We start from the raw sequence: 19,952 nt of genomic DNA, 5'->3' as shown, positions 1-19,952 counted from the left end.
CATTTCTTTTCCTGCACGTTGTGATATGGAAATCTCAAATGTTGTGGCAGAGGTAACAAGAAGCAGCTTAGCTTGCACATTAAGCAATAATGGAAAATCAATCAGTTGAAAAATTGGTTGGACTGAGAGAGATGCAAGTTTTGTATAACAGGAATTTAGAATAAACAAGTAACTTGAGATATGTAAGGAGATGGGAGATGTTTTGCTAACAAGCTAGTAAGTCCAGAAAAGGCTTCTGGATGAGAGATGTCTGACTCCTGCCCAGGGCAAATGGTAGCAATGTGGGATTTCCCCAATTGCATAATTTGATGTCATCTTGACAAAATCATAATGAAGCCACAAGGCATATGTGCCTATATTTATGCCTATCAAATTAGGAAAAATTATCCATATAAACTAAAGATGGTTTCTCCTTTTCAACACTCACTGGAGTGTCCAAGTTGAACCAAACTTGCATTCTGCAACATGGGAACATGGGAACTTGAACATTTTTTTGTTCTCTTGCTTTTCACCCTAAAGGCATAAATATATGCAGGGTGATAGCCCTTGTTAACTACACCCTCACCCTCCCCTTTTAAATCCTAATATTAAACAGTAGAAGCGACATTTTTGTCAGCCTGGCTGTACAAATAGAAAGCCAGGAAAAAAGCAATAGCAACATGATAGCTTTTTATTAAAGCTCCTCTTTCCAATTAACAAGCACAATTCATATGTATGTATCTGACAGCAAAACTCAACCAATCACTAAAGAAACATTCTTTTTGCACTTAGCATGCAACCTGAAAAACCAACATCAACAAAACCATGCGCAATCATAAGTCAAAGTTCAAGAAACAAAAAAACCAACACAATCTTTACATTTTACAACCTGAAACTCATCAGCGCTAGTAGAGATACCTGTGCAACTCATACGATAGCTATCCCCATACAAAATAATGCATAACAGAAAAAAGAACAATATACATAATCCAATCCAGGAAAACCTAACTTCCTCACAACAACAATAACAATAGCAGCTGCCAAAGTTATCAGGTATATATATGGTAAAGCAAAAGCAATCTCCGTTGGTTTTAATTTTGTGACTGGTTATTTAGAGTAACCTCTGTATGCAGATGCAGGTCCTGCCTCATCTTGTAAAATCTGGATTTAAGAACATCATCTGTCTATGAGTGTATTCTTAACAATTGATGCTGCTCCCTCTTCCTTATTTTCTCAACCAGTATGACCCCTATCATATTATTATTGCTCTGGAAAACAAAAAACCCAGATCCAAACACATTTTTAAAAACAGCAAATCAAATATGGGATTTGAGATTCAAAGCAATGCCCTTGAAACTGCCATTTTTTCCAGAACTAAGAGAAAACTCTAGGAACGTAGCTATTTCCTTTCAAGCACAAACCATGCTTTATATCTTTGTTGATATCATTATGGCAATCTGAATTTAAAATATTGAAAGATACATTCTAGCAGTAGGTACATTTCATCTATTTAAATATTGCGCTATAAAATGAAATATTTTAACTAAACAATAACATTTTTATCAACTGAAATATTTGAGAGCTGTTTGTAAGCAATGGAATGCACAATTGGCATGGCACAATTTGCTTTGGTGGAATTGTTTCCACCAAAGCAAATGATAACATTCTGACTTGAAGTGCTATGAATGTAAGCAAAAATTAATTGCATGGTGAAATGCTGTAAGGCATTTGCTTTGAAAATGCACTGAGATGTAACAATTAATGGTACAAATACCTATTTATACAGCTGTATGTTTAGGACCAAGATATACATGTATTTTAAATAATATCCATAACAATAAGCTTGTCTGCAGGCTTACTATTAAACGACTTGTGCCCATGAAAGGAAACTGATGGTTGTGGATGGGAAGGGAAAATCTGGAGAGAGTCAGAAGATCAAGTGACAGACGCCAAACCAAAGAGTTGGCTTATAGGCAGCTGTCTGAATGAAGTGACAGCTTGACAGCTATTGAGGGTCAAGTGGTTATTCATTTTAAAAGTCATATTAAAGGCTGTTCAAGAAATAATACAGGGAATTCTCATGTTAGGAAAGCAAAATGCAACAAGATACCCCAATAAGTGGCAGAAGAAAGGCATGCAGAGTTTCAATCTTATTTTAATAACATGTTAAGTCAGGGAATAAAAGAAAGGGCAAGTTTTCAATGAAGAGGAGAATGCCTTACATACATTTTCTTCAGAGAAGGATGATTGCTGGTTGTTCCGTATTCGGAAATCTGAGATTATTGACAGCAGGAGCTGCAGAAGGATGCACTTTCAAATACTTTCTTGACAACCAGAGAGGGGGGAACAGAGCAGGAAGAGAAGAACTCTCTGGTTCTTGTATTTCTCTACCCTTTGCCTTGCAGCTTGACCAGATATCAAGATATTTCACAGATTAATTTGACTGATGACAAGTTGTTTTAAGTCCATCAAAGATTTGTCTTCAGAGTCTTCCATTTGAATTAAAATCTAAAAATCAGTAAATATTCCTTTCCTTACTGTAGTATGACCATATGGCTTAATGTGTGTTTACTTGGTGAGCAATTTGTCACTGCTCTCTGCTTTACACTTACGTCCTGTTTATTCAGCTAATTTTTTGTGTCATGATGTATAATCCCTTTTCATCAGCCATGGCAATGTAGAGCTCAGATTACATTATAGTACATTACAAGCCCAAAGCTATGAAAAGCAGTTTTACTCAAGTCTGTGACAGCTTTGAAGTTAATGGTGCTTGCATTATGTAATAGATCCTTCATGATCTACCTATCATGGTGGTTTTAAACTTCCTTTAATGTAAGGATGCTGGAAGCTTTCCTCTTTGGAGTTCACAAGAGCAAGACCTCTTGAGAAAAGACACAGACATCAGAAAGGCAACTACTAATGTTTTGCTAGCAAATGTTTTCAGTGACAGCAAAGTCCACTAGGAGATGATTAAATCTCTCCTGGCAGCTAGAGTGAGATGCAAATAGAAATCAAGCCAAGGGCTAACGATGAGTTCTGTCCAGAGAATTGTGAAAAGTCTCTGTCCACCATGTTTCTACTAATTGGAGCAGGACCTAAGGGGGCAATTGAAAAAGTATGCAACAATCATCCAATTGTATTGGTAGCTGCTGAAAAGGAATACTAGTACAGCAGGGCATCAAACCCACATCATCATGTGATTGTCACGTGATGTATAAGGACTCCGCCCCCCCAAACACTTTGCTAAACCAGGGATGGGTTATACATCCAGCCTGTGGGCTGTGAGTTTGATACCCTTGTAGTGCAGGGTTAAACTGAAGGACAATTCTTAAGATGGCTGGTCTGCACCTCTGTCTAGCTGCAATCTGTAGTAATCAGCAAAACTGAGCAACTATTTTAAACATAAAAGAATTTCACAGCCAATGCCTTTTAAATAGGGTCAACATTTTTGGGAGATATTATGTGGCTAATATGAAATAATCAAGAAAGGCCCACAAGTATTAATAATTTAGATACAAAATAGGGTTGAAACATTACAAAAAAGAGCATAGAGTGGGTTTCTTCCCAAATCTCATTCATGAATGAAACCTCAGCATACAGTTTCACTCAATTTATTTATAAAAGTATTGTACACAAATGACAACTAAGCATGTGTTTAGTTGGGAAGGATAACTAGCTTAGTGAAATAAGTATATATGTATTTTATCGCCTATAAATTTCTAAGGTTGTGTGTCATAGCGCAGTTCTTCCAGTTCCATAGTGGTATGTTTCTTTCATTTAGAATTGTTCGCTTCCTTTCATGTTAGGCCATCATATTCATTAATTTGGTTTTTCTTGAAAAGTATTTGAGTACTGTCACACAATCCCAGATTGATGGCTATAGCTGCCATTGTTTTACTCTTTTTACTATTTATGTACCTTTATTCTCTTTGGTCACTGTGAGCATATTTTAAATTTGGCAACTATTTTGCTGCTGCAGCCATGGTCCAAATATATTCCATTCTGCTCCAATTAAGGTGATGTATAATATGATTGCTCTATAACATAATTGAAAGGTCTAATACATGGCTGTCAAACTCGCAGCCCATGGGCCAGATGCATCACATGCTGGCCACGCCCATGCCCAGTTTAGCGAAAGGGAAAAAAGTCATGATATATCACGTGACACCACTGTGGCAATGTGAGTTTGACACCCCTGGTTTAATTATATGCAATAATCACTGGAGGAAGAATTAATTTATCTAGACAGAATGTTCAGTTCCAAACAAAAGCAGGATAGCACATTCAGGGTGCCTCCACTTGGTCTGGAAAGCGCTGCTTCCTAGGAAGAACATCACAACAAGCCTAACCCCCTTTTAATGATTCTGATGGGGTTCTTAAAAAAATGGAATGAAAGGTGTTTGTTTTTTAGAGGCCCTCTTCTTTAATTCCCACCTTTAAATTATGCAAAACAGACTACAACAAAAAAAAGGACGAATGTTTTTTTATTCTACCTTTCTGGTAAATATATTATGTTACCAGATTCCTTTTATGAAAGATTGGGTGGTTGATGGATCTTGTTTTACCCTATTCCCAAGACAGCATCTTTTACATATTTCTTGCCTGACTGTACCTCTACCACCTCTTCTGTAATTATCAGATGAAACTCTTTTTTTAACTCCTTTCCTCCTCACTCCAAATCCTTTTTCTCTTTAATATCATACTCTCGAGAACCTTGTTATTTATCTTTATGACTTGTTTTGGAAATCTCTTTTTGGTGTGTCTGAACAGCAAGATAAAAAAACCACAAAAACATATATATCGATATTGGTATATCTGTTCAGCAGTTATCAGAGATATATTTGCTCACCAACATATTATTATTAACAGCTGCAATAGGTGGCGAGTTCAATCCCCTTCAGTATCAACTTCAGTATAAAATCCAAGTGGAAATGGAATCTACACCAGAGGTGTGGCCTGTTTTATTATTATTATTATTCTCCTGGGGAATCTTTAAATGACAATAAAGAACAACTAGTGTTCACATGAAACTGCTCCCTCCCAAATTCTAATGTAGCAGTAAAACGGTGCATGTCAGCAATAAAAATAAAATGTCTATGACATTTTAAATGTTATCATACTGTCACAGTGGAATAAAATTAGCTTGAAAAATGATCTAAGGGGATGTGATGCCGTTCATTTATGTACAACAGCAACAGCAGCAGTTTCCCTGTGTTCATAAAGGTTTCTCCATTAAATTTACCTCCAGTCAATAATTAGGAGTCCACAAATAAACCTAGGCAATTAAATCAATACTGTTGGGCAATTATGTTCCAGAGGCCAGGCTTGATGTCACAAGAAGACACTATATCAAACTTCAGAATTAAGTGATCTCATGTACTTTGCTGCAAGGCATTTTGTAAGGAAAAAAAGAAAGTGGGGGGGGGGGGGAACAGAGAGAAAGTCCAGCATATCGCAAAGCTTATGTGAACGTGTAAATGTTTTGAATGGGTTATGTTAAATCATAGAGAGAGGCTCTGATTTTTTTCAGCTCCTTAGCTAGTGTGTAGTCCCCACAGAAAAAGCAAGAAGTCCCTTCCCAGGCAGCACTTGCCAGGAACACAAGATAATTCTGGGTCTCCAGAAAAAATGGGCTGATGCGTACTGTAAAACCTTTCAACATATCATCATCATGTCACCCTTATTTTCATAAATATATTTAAAAAATTAACTCCTTCAGATTCCTCCTCATGCCATTTTATTTTTCTACAGGTCTGTTTCTTAGGAAATACTTTTCTTTATGTAAGGAACTGAACTGCTTTCATTTTCCTATGGCAAGCCCTGATAAGGCTGTAAAATGAAATAAAATGTGAACCATATTTATTTGCAGAGATTAGAAGCCTAAACAAAGTTAGAAGTCATCCTTAAACTCAGATCACAAAAATTTGTGATTATGGGAAATAAAATCAAATGCAATCAAGAAATTAGCACACATTTACTTTGGAGTAAGCTCTATTGAATTAAGTTGGACAATCTAAAATTTTTGCTATGTCGAGAAGTTCAAAATAATATGAGAGAGTGCCCCTTGTATCAGAACAGATCCAGATGTCTCATGGTCAAGTACTAGTGCAAATGTAATTCTGGATAACTAAGAATCTTGATTAAAAGGTAGAGGAAACAAAATGAGAACACTGCCTTACGTTACCCTTTTTTCCCTTATATCATTTCCAAGGCATAGAAACCAGATCACACGAAATAATTCTCTGCTTTACTCTGAGCTAATCAGATGCCACTTGGAATATTGTGACCTGTTCCAGGCACCACAATTCAAACAGGACCATGCCTTATTAGAGCAAATTCAGAGGGCTTGTTCACCAAGATGTTGAAAATCTGGATGCCAATCCCTATGGGGGATTCCCAGCTAAAAGTTCTGCGAACATTTAGATTTCAAAAAAGTTGACCGAGAAGATAAAACAATCTTAAATATCTGAAAGGTTGTCACATAGGAGAGGATGTGGATTTATCATCTATTGCTCCAGAACAGATTGAAATTGCAAGGAAGTAGATTCAGGGTAAACAAGAGGAGAAACTTCCAGACTATATAAATAAAAAGATTGCCTGACAAATTCTCCATTGGAGGTTTCTAAACAGAGGGCAAGTAGTAAGCCTTCAAAGATATTTTACTGTGCAGAAAGTTGGAGTAGATCATCTTTCCAAGTTTAAGGTTCTATTAAATATCACTACTTCAGCATCAATGTTTCCCCTAATAAGTTCTTAATTGGAGCTCAAATCTTATTTAGCATTAGCCACTGTAAACATTGGTGACAATTGAGTAGTAATACAGAGTAAAATTAGAGCACGGTGATAATCTGTATGCTAAGCAAGTAAGGAGAAGCATTTGTTCCTGGCACCAGATCCAAATCTCTTAACCACAATGAAGAGTAATCTGAGTTACATGCAAATCAATGCTAGAATGCAATTGTACAATTGGTATTTTCAGTTGAAGTCACATTAGCAGAATTTGTTGACAATCAAGTTATTGACACTTCTTTAGCAAAAATATTTTGATAATAAATAGCAGCCGCAATATAAGATTCAACTATAAATTTTCAACTAAGTAAACACGTGCTCTACCCTCATCTGGCTGATAAAAAAACAGCTTTATGCTGATCAACACTGCTTATTCGTAATTCCTGAGCAGAAACTATGTTGATGCCATCAGTGCACTAAGTATCAAGATGTTTGTCATGGGCATATTTTAAAAGCACTTGCCTTTCAGACTCGACTGCCCCATTAACAAAATGAAAATGAAAAATGCATTACAGTCGACAGAAGTTTGAAAAATCCAGTTTATGTTGTCAGCCATCTTGAAACAAAAGCTGCCTCGCTATGACTAGAAAAGCAGGCTCTCACCTGCCAATAAGCTGCCCTTGATCACTTACAAGAGGGGTGCCTCCCAGCAGACTGTGTGTGAATTAAAAAAAAAGACTTGAAAGAGAAGAAAAAGTATCACACAGGTCACAGCGGCGGTCTCAATGGACCCCTCAGGGATTTCAACTAGTCTCAGCCTTGTCATCCTCTATGCAGCTTTCCACTCTGCCCAGAAAATGTCGATAGGAAAATGTTTGAGGGGCCTCTGGTGGAAATTTTTTCATTCTTTCTGCATTGACAGGATGCCAAATCAATATTTACTTCCCACTAACAAGCTGCTTGAGGTCTCAGTAGAAAATATTGTAGAGAATGCGGGAAGACATGGTAATAAACAGCTGTCTGGCTGTGAGGAAAACATGAATTGACTGGAAACAGGTCCATAGTAAAAGGTCACTGAAACCCATGAACTCCTCAGGTGTCCATATCAACTACTAACTTTAAAGGCACATAATAAAAAAAATCTCTTTTTTAAAAAGACGAATGAGAGAATGGATCCTTTTCTTTCCACCAAGGATACAGAGGGGCTCAATAATTTAATTAATACATTTGCCCGTATCCTTGGATGTTTTACTTTCTATCTGTAAAGTTAGCTCAAACAAATATAGTGCTAACCTGTCTTCCATCTCACTCAAAACCACTCAGATTATCAGAAAAAAAGCTTACAAAATACCCTTGAATTTGGAGTACCTTTTACATTTGAAAAAAAAAAACCAAGAGAAAACATTTTAATTAATAATCTGAATAAAGATAATTTACAAATTAGTTTAAACAAGTTTGATATATTCATTTATCAAATCTGTATCTGTATTTCTCATATTAATGTGAATTCTTTCAAGGGATCCAACATTTTTTTCAACTCACTCTCTTTTTCCCTAGCTTTGGGATAGCTAACCAATAGATCTTTGGTTGCACCTCACTGGCGTTACTGTTTTTCTAGTTCCCTCCATTTCAGTTCCTCTGCCATCCTGGATAAGGAAGTAAGGTGTCCTCACTTTGCAAGCATTCCTTTGAGTCGCAAATAAGAGGTGACTGGAGAAAAAATAAATGGCTTTGCAGCACTGCTGTTGGCTTGGCCAAGACATGTGTTTTTCAGACTTTTTTTTTTATTGGAGAATGGCAAACCCATGTGAGAGGTTATAGCCTTATTATGATTTCTGAGTTCCTAGTAAAAGAGGTTACTGCCAAATAAAATGGATACAAAATGTTGTAATCTTTTCAACTAGGCATTCATCTTTGGAAATGTCTCCTAAACGAACTGATAGGAGTGTCTTCCAACAGAAAATAGTAAAGCACTCAAAATATATTTGTAGTAACAGCAATAGCCTATGACAATTTTTCATTTCTTAACAAAATGAGAACCTACCAATAAGAAAAGGAGCAGAATGAGACACTCGCAAATGCTATGGGCTTGGCCACCATTAAATTCTTTGTTACAGGAGTTTGGGATCTCTTCAACCAAGCTGTCCAAGATGAGTGAGGAGGTCATTCAGAGTACCCCTCCACCAGTTACTTAACTATAGTGAAGAAAATTATCCCTTCCAATCTTCACACTGAACAAGGGAACCATCAATGTCATTAATCACAGCCATATTTATTTTTTGACCAAAAGGGAGACAGGGTTTCTTTCATTAAATAATAGGCCTCTGGAGGTAATTTGAATGAAGGCCTCTCTGATCTACTCCCTTAAAGCAGCTGTTCAGTGTAAGGTACTTAAAAATTCTTGTGAAACTTCTAATAAAGTAAGGGCTAAATTATTTACACAGGTCTATTAAATAACATGAACTATATAAACCACAGTCTTGGTTACAATTGTAAAAAGATAATGTTGAATACCTGTCCTTCCAGAAGTTTTTGTAGATAGCCCAACCACTCTTTGTCACTTTCATATTCCATTTTCATCTGTTCTGTTTCCTAAAAATAAAAATCTTGTAAAAAATGTCTATTATGCTACAATCAAGTTGGTACTAACACCACTTGCCGAGAAGACCAACCTATCTGATAGTAATTCTTAAAAAGTGGAGAAAAAGCAGAAAGAGGAAAAACCTGTTTCCCTGACAATTTCCAGACTGTTTATTTTTTTCATGGCTGTCCTAAAGTCTCAGCTTGACTTTAGCTCCACAATTGATGAAGCTCAACTGTTCTGTATTTTGTCACCAATTAGGAACCAGCAGCCATCTAATTTAATTGCAAAATGAGGGCTGTTCAGAGCTTTGGTACTTTAACATATAAAAAAACAACGATTGTCTGCATTGAGCTTGGGTTCTAGTGATGTTATGGATATATCAATGGTGTTTTCAGTTACAATATAAAACAAAAGTTGCCAGTGCATATTTTTAGAACATTTTTTCAACTTCCTAATCTAGTATTAAGATTTCCTGGTGCTGTCCTTTCCAACCCTGCCTGACTACGCTTAGTTTTTAAAGATCAAAGTAAGATTAGCTTGTTACTGCACCTAGCTGGGAACTTAGGCAAATAAAAGTTAAAACTGCTGAGAGCAAATGTAGGCAGAACATAGATCAGGATTTATAGGTCCATGATCTGTAACAGATGAATTATGTTTTCTAATTCATTACTATATAACAATAACAAATATTTTGTAATTGTTTCCTAATTATACTACTGAAAATGAGGAAACTTTGGGAAAGCAGGTTTTTGTGTTGAAGGACTATAAGGTCAATTAATTTATTCTGGCACTTAAAACACATTTCTGGGCTCAGAAGTATTTACTTCTAAGTGTAAGTTTTTTGCACCTTTTCCCAGGTCAACAAAACTTAAAGCTGCAGCAAAAAACTCAATAGACTGTGTAGGTCTGAACTGCGTATCCTTGTCTTATGAGATCAAAATTAGATTTAGTGAGCAGTAGGGCTCACAATAATATAAAAAAATGCTTCATTGATATCCCACTTTTAGATAGCAGTGGAGGCCTGATTGATTTAAGATATGGGGAACAATTTTTAACGATCCCTATAAAGGGAATTTATCAATAAGAGGCAGATGGTAAAAAACACTTATTTTGGCAGCATATGGAACTTTGAAAGTTCAGTGGCTAAAATAATAGGAGAATTGAGATCTGAGAATGGATATTAACTCAATACTGGAAGATAAAAAGAAATGAAAAGATGAGATTCTTATTTAAGTAAACTAAGGACATCAGATAAGCTTCTTACTGCTTATTACATATAAAAATATTAAAATAAGTCTAAAGGAATTTAATATTTCTTAACCTATTGATTTATAAGAACCTATGCCACTTTACACCAAAGAAATATTTAAAATTAATTCTTAGACAAATTAGTATAACTGACCTCATCATTTACAACATCGAGAATCTCATCTAAATCAGTTTTCGAAATATTAAGAATTGATGCTGCCAAGGATTGAGCCCGGTGAACAGATTCTTTGGAAATGCTACCACCACATTTTTTGTCTTCTTGCATTTTTTTAGTACATCTGATTCGTGTTCGCATCTCTTTCACATTTTGCTGTAGCTCAGTGGCCAAGCTCTATGAAGATAAACATAAGTAAAAGTATTCATAATTAATTACCTACTTTCAATACATTGTAGCCCACACATTTGGAGAAATAAACAATTCAGCAAAATACAGTTGTCATTCTAATACAAGTCAAACAAAATAAGCTGGAAATGACAATATCTATGTACACATTTATATCTGTATATGTATATATAGATGGGATAATATAAATGTCAAGGGATGTCTAATAATACTTCCTTTTGTTTATTTAGTTGATAAACAAATTAATAAATACATTTTCAAATTAAGTAACTACATGGTGAAAAACATGTTTTTTTTAAAAAAAAATTAAATATTCCAACTTACAATTAAGAATTCTCAGAGGCTGCTACAGTAGTAAATTTGCCACTATTTTAAGACCTGTTTTGATCTAGATCAGTGGTTCTCAATTTTGTTTTCCCCTCTAGACCACTTAAAGTTTCTCGTCTTAGTAGACACCTAGGATTTTTTGTTCATTCTCCAAATCAATGGACATGCATTATTCATATTGTAATAACTTTAGTGTATTAATAAAATTATGGGCCCTAAGTTAGAATGTTAAACAGGTATTTGTAACTGGTCTTTTAAAAGAAAAAATTAGTAGAGCAAATCAGTGTCATACTGTGAAAAATTAGTAGGCCAGGGACCCGTTAACTTGTTGAATCAGTCCAGCTCTGTATAAAACTACCTGAATTTTCACCATCTGAACTTTCCCCAGAAAATCAACTATAGAGCGAAGTGTTTTTGTGTGTGTGTGTGTGTGTGTGTGTGTGTGTGTGTGTGTGTGTGTGTGTGTGTTTTAATGACCCTGTAATCATTTGCATCTGTGTGGAGTTGGGACGAATGGAGCTTGAATGTTTACTGCATACCGCTCTTAGGGTCAAATATATATATACAGGGCGGGGCATAACCTTTTCCTAGGGGGTCACAGCAAGATCGACAGCAGTTTACAACTTCCGCGACACCTCATTTTAAAGCCCATAAAAAACTGAATTGAATGAGCTATTAAATGTTAAATTTGCTTTAAGAATGGCTGGAAAATTCGATTCGGAAGAACAAAGGATCATTGACAGAATAAAATGCATTGCCTTTCGAGAGGCTCGCAATTGTTAAAGGAAAACAATGTCGAATTTTGGGGCAATGACGTCTGGCCGGGAAATTCGCCAGATATCAATCCGGCAGAGAACATTGGGGCCATAATTAAGGATGAAGTGGAAGCTCTGATGATTCAGGAGCAAGGTCAAAATCGATATTCGGTTGAAACTTTGAGAATGAATTTGGAAACTGTGTTGAAAAATCTGGAAAATCGAACGGAACTGTTTGAAGATTTGTTGTGTTCTTATCCACCTCGTTTGAATGCTGTTCGAAGGGCTAATGGTGGTCATACTGACTATTAAATCGTGTCAATAAACTCAGTTTTTGATGGGCTTTCGAATGGTGTATGAATTATTTGTGTTGTTATTACAAGTGTTGCTGTGACCCCCTAGGAAAAGGTTATGCCCCGCCCTGTATATATATATATGGTTAAGACATCTGCCTAAGATGTAATACAGCACAGGTTCCAATCCCAGTAAGGGTATGGCTAGCTGATGAGAGCTAAATAGCTTGAAATAGATCTATACTAGTCTCCCTTTATTTATTTATCAGCACAAATACAACACACACACACACACACACACACACACACACGCATATATGTATATTCCTGATTATTTTATAAGGTATCAGTGGAACATCTGAATAATAAGAGATATTTATAAACTGCAAAACATACAGTTTTTGTTTTGCTGTTAGAATATAAGAATCCCAACTTGAATATTACAACTTGGCTGTATTTCAACAGCCACAATAACTAAATTTTTATGTTGGCAGAAAATATGTAAAGTATTGTATATTCTGGTCATATGCAAAAAAAGGCTACTGTTTCCTTATTTTTCATTCCAAAGCTATAAGACTGGATAGGCATATATCGTAATTTATTTTGATTGCTACCTGTTACCTAAATTGCAGAAAAAACTGATGATTTTAAATATCTTTTTGAAAATATTCTCACCAACTGAAAAAAAAAGCTGTTCTACTTAGCAGCAGGTTTTTTGTTTTGTTCTGCCTATTAGACCCAAGCCCATCAAACAAGCAACGTGCTGTATCTGATATTTTATTTGCAAACAGAGATGGTTATGGATTGAAAGAAAAAAAGAATTCTAATGCATAATGGCATTAAATGCTTAATGGAATGAATAATGAATAATATTAACAATAGAAGGAAACCAACAGTGATAACAATAGCCACAGCATACTGCTAATTAGCCAGGCTCTGCAAAAAATAATATTAGCATTTGACAATGCCAATATCTATGAGTGACCCAAAGTATTAGATTGGGCCAATATAAAAATCTGGAGAGTAAATAAATAAGTAAATATAAATGGAAATAAATTAACAGGTTATGAACAATGCTCAACAAATCTAAAGGTTTTTCACTTTTAAATGCAGTCTGAAGTTCATAAAAAAGAAATGAGAAGTCCCTATCTTGCACACGCATTGAGAGAGAGAGACTGCAGAATTAATGGTGGGCACTAGTGAACAAATCAACAGAGTGTTGATTTTTCTTGTGAGATTGTGGTAGTTTTCTCCCAGAGAAGGATGTCATACTTGGGCCCAAGGAGAATCTCTTGCTACTCTTGAGGACTTGGCTGCTGGAATATAAATACACTAGATGATAAGTGCCTGATAAGTCACTTTTTTCAGTATCATTGTAACTTTCACAGTTGCTAAATGAATAGTTTTAAGTCAAGGACTACCTATAAAGAACCCTCTAGAGCTTGTTGAATCTATAGCACTAAGGTCTTGTTGCATCCAGCATATTGATTCAATTTTCTTAAGTATTTCTAACTGATTCTGGCCAATCAATGAACAAAACTATAATCAGTCAAAGTCTACTGGTTTCTCCAACCCAGGTTCTCATGGAAACTTTTTCTTCAATGTTCCTTATCAATAATAACATAGGAGGACTATTAATAGACAAAAGTTTTTTTTAATGTTGGTAACAATCATAGCATGAAGCTTTTGCCATGAAAGCTTACATGTTTTAGATCATCATGATCTAATTTCTCACCAGAGTACTATGGAAAATAAAATCCCCCCTGTGACTCCCTATGAACCCAATTTTTTTCTAAAATAGCTAATAGGTTCATAGATGAGCATGAAAGGAAATGATCAGCTTCACCAACAGTACTGGTTTATACTAGTATGATAGAAAGAGCCAGCACCCTTTTAATAACTATAGATTTATAGAGATTATATCTGAATTACACAGTCATATTTAGTTTGTTAGCATTAGGACACAAGAAAAACAAAGCAGTATCTGTCAGATGAAAGCACTGGATTAGATATAGAGTAAATCATCTGATTGAAAACAAACCACTCATTAAAAATAACCTGGAACATGAATAACGTGTTAATAAGTAGAAAGGCATATTTCATCATCTGACTGAAAGTTAAACTGAACTTTAAATTGATGAATATAACCTTTAAAATAATTGTGTAAAGCTGCAGGATGTACAATTTTTGGTATGATGTTATCTATTTCTATTGAGAAGTGTGAAAATTGTAACTGAAGGCCTAGATCAGCGATGGTGAACCTTTTTTGGCTCATGTGCCATAAGAGGGAAAGTACGGGGGGGGAGTCTTGTACAGGCGTGCCACATCTATAATGCAATGTGCGACCTCCCCAGTGCACATGGGCGCATGAGAGACACTCCCCCCATTTTTTGCATGCTTTTTTCGCCCTCCCAAGGCTCCAGAGGCTTTATAGGAGGACGAAAACAGGCACCCCCGCTCCCCGGAGGCCCTCCGGAGGCTTCAGGGAGGCCTCCTGAAGGTCCCTGAAGTCTCCAGAGGGCTTAAACTGACCCTACGAGCAAACTGGAAGTGACTTCCGGTTTGCTCGTAGGGTCATTTTTAGTCCTCCAGAGGCTTCAGGGAAGCCTCCTGAAGCCTCTGGAGGGCTTAAACCGACCCTACGAACAAAGCGGAAGTCCGTTCCTGAACTTCTGGTTTGCCCATAGGGCTGTTTTTTTGTGCTCCGGAGGCTTTAGGGAAGCTCCTGAAGGCTCTGGCGGGCCTCTGGGGGGGGGGGGCAGGGGAGGCTCTTTTCGCCCTCCCCAGGCTCCTATAAAGCCTCTGGAGTCTGGGGAGGGCAAAAAATAGCTTTTAAAAATGCTGAACTCAGCTGACAGGGCAACGCCTCATGTGCCCTGACAAATGGCTCTGCATGCCACTTGTGGCACGTGTGCCATAGGTTCACCATCCCGGGTATAGGTCTTCACAAATAATAGATGTAAATGTAAAGTGATAATTTTGTGACATGCTAAAGCAAAGATAATTTAAAAGAAGCTACAGCTATGGTGATTTCAAAGCTCTGGATTTTTAAAAAATTGAGGAATTTTTATAGGAATCACAGAATGGGAAAAGCTACTTAATCCAACTTCTGTTAGTGCATGAATCCAAACTAAAGAATCTGCAACTGTCCAAATTCTGTCCATAAGAAAGGGTAAGCTACCACCTTAATTGATTTCTTTTACAGTTAAACTGCTCTTTCTTTTGTGAGATTGTCAAATCAACGTCATTAAATTTTCTATAAATGTCAACCATTCTAAAAGTGTCATGTAAGTCTAACAGGCTTAGGTTAATTTAAAAACAAAAACAGAAAAAAAGCCTCAATTGCCATTTAAACCTGGGGGGGGGGAGGAATGGCAAATCTTCACTTCCTGGGAATTCACATTTTTCTCCTCACTTTCCACCATCAAGTTACCTTCTGTAGTCTTTGGATCACTCAACCTTTATGGGGGCCCAACAACAATTGCCAGACTCTGACATGCATAGCTATGTATGCACTGATATGTTTACGATAATAGATACATGCCTCAGATACCAAGGCAAGATATTCTTGATTAATTAAACATGGTCTATTACAATTCCTGTTCCAATAATATTTTTTAAAAGAATAAAGACAGGAATTTAATTTGACGTAAGATAATTAAGAACTGCTAGGCAAAGAGCTACAGTACCTCTTGTCTCATTAAAGTAGACAATCACTTTAAAGTTGAACTTCAGTTAAAAAGCAAGAGTGGAAAAATGTAGTAAACAAAATGTAGTAAACAAGCTTGAGAGCAGAACAAAAAAAAAGACTATTATTATTAACAGAAGACAGATAAAACAAAGAATGGAAAAGAAAATTGTCTCTAACCTGCAAAAACATACCACAAACCTAATTTTACACCAGAAAGAAAATACAGTTTCCAATAAATGTGTGACCTGTAAGGCTGAGAGGTAGATGCGATGAAGACATATATTCTACTTAATTTTAGTTTAGCAGCAGGTATAATGTATATGACAAACATAAATAGAAGATACCGTGTCCAAGGAGTTTCTACTATTTTATCTCCATTTTTTTACTTTTATTGTACTTAAAAAGAATATTATTTAAGGATATTAGAATATATTATTGTCAGCAAAATTGCTATAAACTAACAGCTTATGATATTAATATTTTCAATCTTGCATCTATTGCCATTGTTTTGCAATATAAGCAACGTAGGTTTAATACATAAACAAATTAGAAATAAAACTAGCACTGTTTCCAAATAAGGTAGTAAAATGAAAAATACCATGATCAGTGTGTGTGTGTGTGTGTGTAAGTAAGTAAATATGTATGTATGTATGTATGTATGTATGTATGTAAGTAAGTAAGTAAGTAGGTAGCAATTTGTTATTCATGTCGAAATAAGCAGATGAGTCATACTTTATTTGTGAAAAACAGAGTTTAAATATTAATTAAACTATAAAGAATGATTTGATTTTATAGCAAGGATTTGATCTTTAAACTATTTACTTTGAAGTTGCTGCCCCAAGGCAAAGTCTGTAGTTATAAAATTTTTATTGTTATCAGGATCACAAGGTAGCATCTTTGCAGACAAGATTCTAAAATCCTTGTCAAAGGAAATTATTCTGGCGGACCTGAAGAAATTGAACACCTGAAGAAACTGAGTGGCAGTTTTATGCACAGAACAGATGAACCATAAGGGAGAAAGGAAGCATTGCAAATAAATCACAATATATTTACTTTAATTGCAAAAGTATTAGAATTTGGACAACTACTGTGTTCTACTGATAGTTAATTATCTGTTTTAATAAGCTGCTGGGCCATTTATAATGACAAAGTTCAGGCAATCTAGCTCCCTTTTCCCAAGTATTTTAACATTATCCAAATACCTTATATCAAATTGTCCATTTTGTTCTAGAAAAAAATGGTTATTCAAGAACAAATGTCTTGATTCTTCTTTTGATTTTATAATGATAAATGTATGATAGTCACTTGATGAAGCAAGTGACTAACTTTGGCTAATGATGAACGATGGCCATCAACTTGAAGTAATGTAGTCTCATATCATTGGCATAGATGTTAAATAGTGTACAGGCTACAATACAACCTTGTCTCACACTCATTCATTTGGCAAGCTGTTTCCTGTAAAGTTAATCTTCTCCAGGAATGTGTGCTTGATGATTTTAACCCACAAAAGTAAAGCCAAGTCTTCTCCTTAAAGCCATTGAGCTTGTCAACCACACCCAGCTCTTTGCAAAAACGAGAAATGCTAAAGGCAGATGAACTTTTCTTTTTGGAATTGCGGGTACACTGGGCAGTCTTGAGAAAGGGTGGGCAGCTCTCTCTCTCTCCCTCCCTCTCTCTCTCTCTCCCTCCCTCTCTTACCATAAAGCCAATTCTAGGCCTGCAACCTCATCCAGGAGCATGGGAAAAGAGACATTTTAAGATGCTGCAGCTGAGCAGCTGTTGAAAAATCCAGTCAAGCACATTTCAATCATTACAATTCAAAGTGTATTATTATGTTTTCAGTCTAAGAGATATTCAGTGTCACCATCCAGACCTCTGATTCAATTTGCCTAAATCCCACATGAAGAGTGATTCTGATGGAGAATTAATTTAATCAGTAACATCTACTGTGGCTGTTCCTTAATAAAGGCCTTAGTGGGTACTTTGTTTCCAGAGAAGCTACTGAGTAGAATATTCAGTAAAGGTTTGTTTTTTTAAGCATGTTTTTCCAGTAGTATGTAGAAAAAGATGATTCTTTTAATGTAAATTTCTAAATGAGGGAAGTATTTACATTTTAAAACATTCAATATTATTTCCTAGCTTATGAATGTCCATATATAATAAACTATTGTTGTTGTTGTCTTCAAGACAATTTCTGATTCCAGATGACTTCCTAGATTAGTTCCTACAGTTTTCCTAGCAAGGTTTTGGTCTGCACTTGCCTAAGGGCTGAGAGAGAGTGGCTGGACCAAGGCCACCCAACTGGCTATGCAATGCAGGACTAATGCATGACTAGTTTGTAGCCTAGAGCCTTAACCACTATACCTGTGATGGCAAACCTATGGCACACGTGCCAGAAATGGCACACAGATCCATCTCTCCTGGCATGCCAGTCGTTGCCCATTGTTCTTCTAGGTTCCGGCACAGACATGTTGCTGGCCATCTGGTTATTGTGCATGCATGTGTGCCAAACCAAAAGACCAGGTGACCAGCATGCATGCATACTTGAAGCTCAGCTTCCCGGAGCATGCATGTGTGTCGGGGAACTGTTCTTCCAGTTTCTGGTGCTTCCCCACATGCAAGCATGTGCTCCCGTTTCAGCACTTGGTGTTGAAAAGGTTCAACAACACTGCACTGTACCAAACTAGCTCTTGTAATAAAGTAAGTCCTTATTGCGAAATCCCATTTACATTCACTTTTAAAGATTTACAAAGTTGCATATGTATGTATAGACATACACACACATGTGTGTAAAATTATGACAAACTGTTCTATCTTCACTTTGAAATATTTCTTGTTAAAAGTAGAAATGGCAGTTCCGGAGAAATCATACTGTACACTATCTCTAAAAGTTCAATCATTTCTATTCTTTCAAATGATTATTATTTACAGAATTCACATAATACAAAATTAGGAATTAAACACAGATCTGCATCAATTAAACCCTTTGGTTTGAAAATTAATGTCGCAGCTATTTGGGATTTTTATCAACTATGTTATACTCTTCATCTAATATTATTAGAGACAGTTATAGAGGCCATAGATTTTATAAAAGCTACAAATAACAGATTGCATTCAGTGATTTCTAGCATTAAAAAAAAGCTATAACACAAGAGACAGATTTCCCTTCCTCTCTTTATGTCCTGTTTACTTCAAAATCTTTTCGGGGGACACTTAGAAACAAACAGATATTACATAAACACACACAGAAAGAGATAAGCAAAAATCTGCCTGTACAACTTTGAATAACATTCAAGACTTATTACCTCCATTCCACCAATCAACTATAGTAAACTTTATTTAATACATATATATATATATATATATTTCATTGATTCTTAATTATAAACTGATGTAATAAGTGTTCTAGTAAAGAAAAGGCAAAGTGAAAGGAACTCTGCTAAAAGCAATGCTGATGACCTCGTGGAATAGAGAGGTGGTGAATAGACCGGCTCTTTGTCATTCTTCTTTGGATAACACCCAAAAGTGCTCCAGACAGTTGCTCTTCATGAAGAGACTGCAGGACAGCAGTCTCTGATGGGTTTAATGTTCTAGGAGATGAGAGAATAGCCATCTTGCTCAAACCATGGCCAGATTTCTTCCAAAAGACACTCAATTTGCATACTTCCTTTTCTAATCAATTTGATAAGGGGCTTATCACTTGCTTTTCAGTTATTAGGAACCTTGGAATAACAAGTCTGAAAACTAAAACACTCAGATTTGCTTTGTAAAACAGAATGAAGCAACATATTTTAACACTGGACATATTGAAAGATATTTTAGAACAAAGGACCCAGAAGTTAATTTAAAGTGTGTGTGGCTCTATAAATAGTGTTTAAAGATGTTATGGAAGAAGATGGAGTTTTATGTGACAAGACTGAGACTGATATGAAAGTGGATTTTAAAATGTCAAGGTACAAATATGATTTGTAAAAAGTTGCTA

General features: G+C 35.9%; 1 protein-coding gene across 1 annotated transcript in view; it reads right to left on the bottom strand.

The window, feature by feature from the left end:
- Window positions 1–19,952, bottom strand: part of CNTLN (centlein) — a 214,447-nt gene that overhangs the window by 1,244 nt on the left and 193,251 nt on the right. Inside the window, exons 24-25 of the mRNA XM_087717005.1 lie at window positions 10,695–10,892; window positions 9,223–9,300 (exon numbers count right to left, since the gene is read on the bottom strand). Of these exons, the coding sequence (XP_087573131.1) occupies window positions 9,223–9,300; window positions 10,695–10,892 (276 nt within the window). The remainder of the gene's footprint in view (window positions 1–9,222; window positions 9,301–10,694; window positions 10,893–19,952) is intronic.

This window comes from Thamnophis sirtalis, unplaced genomic scaffold (genome assembly GCF_051295495.1).
Source record: "Thamnophis sirtalis isolate CommonGarterSnake01/CBP01778 unplaced genomic scaffold, rThaSir2_p1.2 scaffold_5, whole genome shotgun sequence".
NCBI lineage: Eukaryota > Metazoa > Chordata > Lepidosauria > Squamata > Natricidae > Thamnophis > Thamnophis sirtalis.
The sequence above is the reverse complement of the archived record's forward strand: the minus strand, read 5'-3'. Positions and strand labels throughout refer to the sequence as shown.